Source organism: Orycteropus afer, unplaced genomic scaffold (assembly GCF_000298275.1).
Source record: "Orycteropus afer afer isolate SDZICR_OR568_19922 unplaced genomic scaffold, OryAfe1.0 scaffold00067, whole genome shotgun sequence".
NCBI classification, from domain to species: domain Eukaryota; kingdom Metazoa; phylum Chordata; class Mammalia; order Tubulidentata; family Orycteropodidae; genus Orycteropus; species Orycteropus afer.
Genome location: NW_006921654.1, coordinates 8,979,685 through 8,986,163, shown reverse-complemented (window position 1 = coordinate 8,986,163; position 6,479 = coordinate 8,979,685). Strand labels below are relative to the sequence as shown.

Below are 6,479 nucleotides of genomic sequence, written 5' to 3'. Positions count from 1 at the left end.
TTTGCCAGCACCATATATTAAACAAACATTCTCTTCCCCATTTAATGGATTTTGGGCCTTTGTCAAAGATCAGCTGACTATAGGTTGATGGATCTATTTCTGGGTTCTAAATTGAGACACTTTTGGGGAGCAAAAGAGAGTATTAATTATGCCCAGGCTATAGGAGTAATTATAGCTGTCCGAGGAGAATCAAAGGAGCTCTGGTGGCACAGTGGATAAGGTATTTGGCTGCTAACCAGAAGGTCAGTGGTTAAAACCCACCAGCTGCTCTGAGAAAGGAAGATGGGACGATCTACTTCTCTAAAGATTTACAGCCTTGGAAACCCAATGGGGGTTGTTATGAGTCGTATTCAACTCGATGGCAGTGAGTTTGGTTTGATTTTTGGAGAATCAGGATGGTCCCCCTATTTATAAGGCAGGGTTGCTTCTCAGAGAACTAAACTTACAGATTATAAAATAATTATACCTCAACAGTTTGCTCTTGTTGTTATGTGCCACTGAGTTGGACCTGACTCATAGCAACCCCTCACTGGGTTTCTGAAGTGGTATTACTATGGGAGTAGATTGCCCAAACTTCCTTCTGAGCAGTGGCTGGTGGGTTTGAACCACCAGCCTTCTGGTTAGCAGTCAGGTGCCTTAGCTACTATGCTACCAGAGCTCCTCAGTTTAGACATGATAATTTAAAATATTTCCCACATATTCTTTATTATCTTCTTCACAACTATACACCCAGTCACTTCACTCAAGTCTAATATGCTTCCCTTCAGATTACATAGTTGACCCTTCTGACAGGCCTATTGATTTCTGTCTGTTTCTTAGTGGTATTAAGTTTAGGAGGCCTACTTTTTTTTTTTTTTTTTTTAAATCAGTAACATTTGTACTTAATTTTTCCATTTTCTGTATATTTTTAAAATTAAAAAGGACAAAATCTAGTAAAACTTTCAAGTAGTTACTCAGACATTGATGTGCAGATGATGAGCTGTTTATCCGTCAGCAGGGAGCAGCACATTCAAAGCATTTGCCAGCTGATTCAGGGAAGTTCTGATGTGGCAGGAAGGCGGCCTAGAGTGTGCATAGGCTGTTCAGTCAAGGGTGGCCTTAAAGTCTTGACTGGCAATATTTACAGATGGGCTGCTACTGGGAATAAACCTGGGGAAGAATAAGACCTCGGTGGATGCTGCTGCAGACTACGTGGAAGGGGTGCGAGTCCTGGGCCCCTTGGCCGACTACCTGGTAGTGAACGTATCCAGTCCCAACACAGCAGGGCTGCGGAGCCTTCAGGGAAAGGCTGAGCTGCGCCACCTGCTGACCAAGGTGGGAAATTACATCTCTTCTCCAGGCACCACTCCATCAGCTTGACCAGCAGACTCCTGTCCTGTTCATTCTCCAGGGCCAAGCTTCAGCATCCTTCTTGAGAGACTGTCCATAACACTTGGTCCAGTTAGGACCCCCTGCTCTGCCTTCCTGAAGCACTCTCTAATCCCTTACCACAACACCAATTACACTCGGTAGTAATTAAACGTTCAGTTATCTGTTCTCTCTGTTGACCCATTAAACTCCATGAGATCAGGGACCTTACTGCTCTCATTTACCACTGTATCCCTAGCATCTAGCACATGGAGTGAATTGGATGACTTTTCATCACACAGTTCCTGTCATGGTCTTTCCTTGTCGTCTCTTTTAGGAGCAAGAATCTAAATAAATCTCAATATGCCGCTGCCAGCGATAACTTAGGGACTTAATCCCTGGGTTCAAAATAATCTAATCAGATCCATTTTAAAGGGGCTCCCTTGCATAACTGAGGGCTTGTTTCCTGAGAAGGAGAACTCCTTCCTGCTTTTGTCTGGTAGCTTGTGTAGAAACACTCACCTGTGGCTACAGGTCACGGCTGCTCTGTTGAGCACGGTCTAAGGATTCCCACCCTGGCTGTATTGCTGTAGGTGCTGCAGGAGAGAGATGCCTTAAAGGGACCGCACAAGCCGGCTGTGCTGGTGAAGATCGCCCCTGACCTCACAGCCCAGGACAAGGAAGATATTGCCAGGGTGGTGAAAGAGGTGTGAACTGGGCCTGCACATGAGGGACACTTCTCACTGTCTGTAAAAGCCATTTGGTCAGTTGGGCTAGCCCAGAAAGGCAGCCTTTGTTGTTTCCTCTCTGGATATTGAGGGCTAGTTTGGTGCTTCTCACGATGTAATGAATCATAGAGCATAAAGGGAATGTTTGAATCAATGAGTGAATCTTTTTCTCCTGTCTCCCCTCCTCTCTTGCCCCATCTTCACTCAGCAAAAGGGTGTTGAGGCTTGTGCTTGTGTTCTTGGCCAGTCTTACTGGGACCTGGAAAATTCTCTCTCTTTCTAGCTTTTAAGTACTAGGTCTCTGTATCATAGGATAGTAGAAGAAACACAGATCATAGAGCCTACCAGTACTAAGTTCAAATCCTGGCTCTACCACTTAGTAACTCAAGGCCTTGGACAAGACACTATAAAATGGGTCGTTGGGAGGATTAAACCCTATCCTAGTGGAATATTGTGGGTCATCAATATGTGATGGCTGCTTTGGTTACAGTGAAGCTCAATCTGTAGATCTTTTTAGGAGATACAGAGAGGTCTGGTATAGCTCTTGCTTTCTGGGCACTGTAGGTATGGGCATCTGGCTAGTGGACATCTCAGACCCCAGGGAAGCCTTTTCCAAGTCTTTTGGCACTGGGATCAGAGGGCTCTTCTGCTGCCAGGAGCTGGCAAGTGACCTGTTTCTCTTGTCTCACTCTGCAGCTGGGCATTGATGGATTGATTGTCACAAATACCACCGTGAGTCGCCCCACCAGCCTGCAGGGTACCCTGCGCTCCGAAATGGGAGGACTGAGTGGGAAGCCCCTCCGGGACTTGTCAACTCAGACCATTCGGGAGATGTATGCGCTCACTCAAGGCAAGGACTCTGCTGTCTGTCTTCAGATTTGGGTGTGGCGGGGCTGTAAGCTCCTAGTTCTCCCATCGTCTGGCCCTCATAGGGTGGTCATGTGTTCCTCTGCAGGCAGAGTTCCCATCATCGGGGTTGGTGGCATCAGCAGTGGGCAGGATGCCCTGGAGAAGATCCGAGCAGGGGCCTCCCTGGTGCAGCTATACACGGCCCTCATCTACTGCGGCCCGCCTGTGGTGGGCAGAGTCAAGCGGGAGCTGGAGGCCCTTCTGAAGTAAGTGGGGCTGTAAGCGTGGCTTGGAACAGGAGATATAATGTGCTACAATTCAGTGACTCAACTCGAGGAGATGTTACTCATGCTCCTATTTATTCCTCATTCGAAAAGGATTTGAGGAGTACATGCTGAACCCAGGGAAAAAATCAATCTGTGTTGATCTGTGTTGACGATGGACTAATAGAGCCGAGGAATTCAGGATTAGCTTCCAAGGTAGTGGTGTTTACAAGGCAGGGTGGTTCATTTATTTGAGAGAGAGGACTCTGATGAATCCTGGCAACATTCCCACTAAGTCACACTGGCTTGGTGTCAGGAGGCAGGCAGTACTTCAAATCAAGTCCCTTCCTGGTCTCTAGGTCTCTGGAGATGGGGTAAAGGGCAAGAGACGTACCTGGGACAGGACTGTGTGACTGGGAGAGAGGGGTGGGCCCTTCACAGAGCTGACAGAGCAGAGGTGGGATGAGGGCTTCCCGGGAGAGACCCATCCTTCACTGTGGACTGAAATTGCATTTCTTCCTTTTCTAGAGAGCAGGGTTTTAGCAGCATCACAGAGGCCATTGGAGCAGATCACAGGAGGTGAGGACATTGTCTGGTGGGAAGTTGTTCTGTACTCTTCCCACTAAATCTTTTGAGCCTTGTGGCTGGATCGTGAGAGAAGGGGATATTTTGAGCCAGATGTCTCAAACCACAAGAGCTCCTCCTTGGTGGCCTGGCCAGGCTGGAAAAGACAGTCACGAGGTTCACCAGAGCCAACAGAAGTTGACCGTAAAGTACCATTGCGATTCTTTCTATATGCAGATTCCAAGTTCCTTCAGTATGGCAAGAACATTGGATATTTGGGGGAGGACTCATGGAAAAAATAAAGCTGTTTAAAGCCTGAATTTGAACTCCAGCCCTTTTTGGAAGATGACTGGCTTTGCCCAGACTCTAAGGTCTTTCCAGGCCTCAGCTCCCTGGGGACTGTGGAGGGCTTCTATTTGTGCTTAACTGTCTTTCATTCAATGCTTACTTATGTTTTAGTTTTTAACTGTTTATTTTGAAAATATTTCATAGACAAAAGTTGCAAGAATAGTACATATACCCTTCAACTTGATTCAACAGTTGTTAACATTTTTCTCATTGGCTCTCTCTGATTACTTTTATACACACACACACACACACACATTTATTTGTTGAAGCATTTGAGGGGAAGTTGCAAATATCATGACTGTTATCCTAAAGTAAGCACATAGATATATTACAAAACTGGTATGTCTTCATTATTAACAATTTAAGCAATACAATTCTTAAAGTGTAGAAGTTTCTATTCCTTTTTCTCCAGAATAAATATTCTTTGGTATATACCCTCCCAAACCTCTTTCTATGCATAAAAACATTCATTTGCTACATATGTGCACACGCATGGATACATATAGTTACATATATATGTGTGTGTATGTTTACATATCTGTGCATGACATAATACTGTTTTTTATATTTTATATATTTGCACACTAATGCAAATCTTTAGACCAATGCAATCATATAGGAGCTCTGGTGGCATAGTGCCTAAAGGCACTTGACTGCTAACCAGAAGGCTGGCGGTTCAAACCCACCAGCCACTCCTCTGAAGGAAGGTTGGGCAATCTACTTCCATAGTGATACTGCCTCGGAAACCCAAGGAGGGGTCGCTATGAGTCGAGTCCGACTCGACGGCACATAACAACAACAATGCAATCATAGCCTGAATATGATTCTGCAGCTTGCTTTCTTTACTTGATTATACACAGACATTGTTCACGCTTTGTATCACCCTACCTCATGCTTTTTGATGGGATATATTTAACAAACTCTCTATTTATGGTCACTTGGGTAATTTCCAGTGCTTTCTTATCACAGTGCCTCAATGAACATCCTTGTATTTGTATCTGGGCCTTTGTTTTTAGGTGTTAATGTAGAACACACACTGAGGTAGGATACCCATGTAGGAGGGTTTGAATGTTTTAAATTTGATAGATACAGCTAAATTGAACGTGTAAGCTTTTGAAAAAGATGGAAGGACTACACAGAGTCACTGTACCAAAAAAAAACTGGTTGACCTTTAACCATTTAGGAGTTAGCATATGATTAAAAACTGATGATACTGAAGAAAGAAGTGCAAGCTGCACTGAAGGCACTGGTGAAAAACCAGGCTCCAGAAAACGACAGAACACCCATTAATATGTTTCAACAAACGATGCAAGGCTGGAAGTGCTCACCTGCTTATGCCAGGAAACCTGGAAGACAGCTCCCTGGTCAATACTAGAAGAGATTCCTATTTGTGCCCAATCCAAAGAAAGATGATCCAACAGAATGGAGAAATTATCAAACAGTATCATTAATGCCACATGTAAGTAAAATTTTGTTCAAGATAATTCAAAAACAACTGTAGCAGTACATCAACAGGAACTGCCAGAAATGCAAGCTGGATTCATAAGAGGATGTAGAATGAGGTTATCATTATTGTTAGATTCAATAAGACAGAACACAGATGCTGACGAGGATGTGGAGAGACTGGAATTATATACTGCTGGTGGGACCAAAAAATGGTACAACTACTATGGAAAATGATATGGTGCTTCCTTAAAAAGTTAGAAATAGATTTACCACTTGACACAGCAGTCCCACTACTGGGTACATATCCTAAAGAAATGAAAGCTGGGACATGATAGATATATGCACATGCATGGTCATCACAGCACTGTTCACAACAGCAAAAAGATGGAAACAACCTAAGTGCCCATCAGTGTATGAATGGATAACATAACTATGCTACATACACACAATGGAATACTATGCAACATTAAAGAATAATGAAGAATCCTCAAAACACCTCATAATGTGGATGAACTTGGAGGACATGCTGAGTGAAATAAGTCAATCACTGAAGTACAAGTATTGTACTATTATACAAAGTCAAGAAAAGGTTTACACATGGAAGAAAACTTTGTTGGTTACCAGGCATGGGAGAGGATGGGAAGGAAAACTACTAGCTAGAGAGGAGACATATATTAATTTGGGTGAAAGGTAAGGCAGTATACCAAAACCAGGTCACCAGCACAATATCTCCAAGGTAAAGGAAGACACGGAGAGGTGCACAAGAGGTACAAACAACAAAAGTAAATAGTATTACTTACACAATACTGCATGATCAGTAATAACAAATAATCTACAGGTAGGAATATAGGTGGACAGACAAGATGATTAGGTATGGGTAGGCGAATGGGAATATACCTATGACCATATATAGGTTTTGGCAGATGATATTTCT

At 43.7% G+C, this 6,479-nt stretch overlaps 1 protein-coding gene across 1 annotated transcript in view; it reads left to right on the top strand.

Annotated features, from left to right (window-relative positions):
* DHODH (dihydroorotate dehydrogenase (quinone)) overlaps positions 1 to 3,770 on the top strand; it is a 35,153-nt gene extending 31,383 nt beyond the window's left edge. The window contains exons 5-9 of the mRNA XM_007940321.2: positions 1,127 to 1,314; positions 1,941 to 2,054; positions 2,772 to 2,925; positions 3,031 to 3,190; positions 3,716 to 3,770. Coding sequence (XP_007938512.1) covers positions 1,127 to 1,314; positions 1,941 to 2,054; positions 2,772 to 2,925; positions 3,031 to 3,190; positions 3,716 to 3,770 — 671 coding nt within the window. The remainder of the gene's footprint in view (positions 1 to 1,126; positions 1,315 to 1,940; positions 2,055 to 2,771; positions 2,926 to 3,030; positions 3,191 to 3,715) is intronic.
* Positions 3,771 to 6,479: the final 2,709 nt, after the last annotated feature.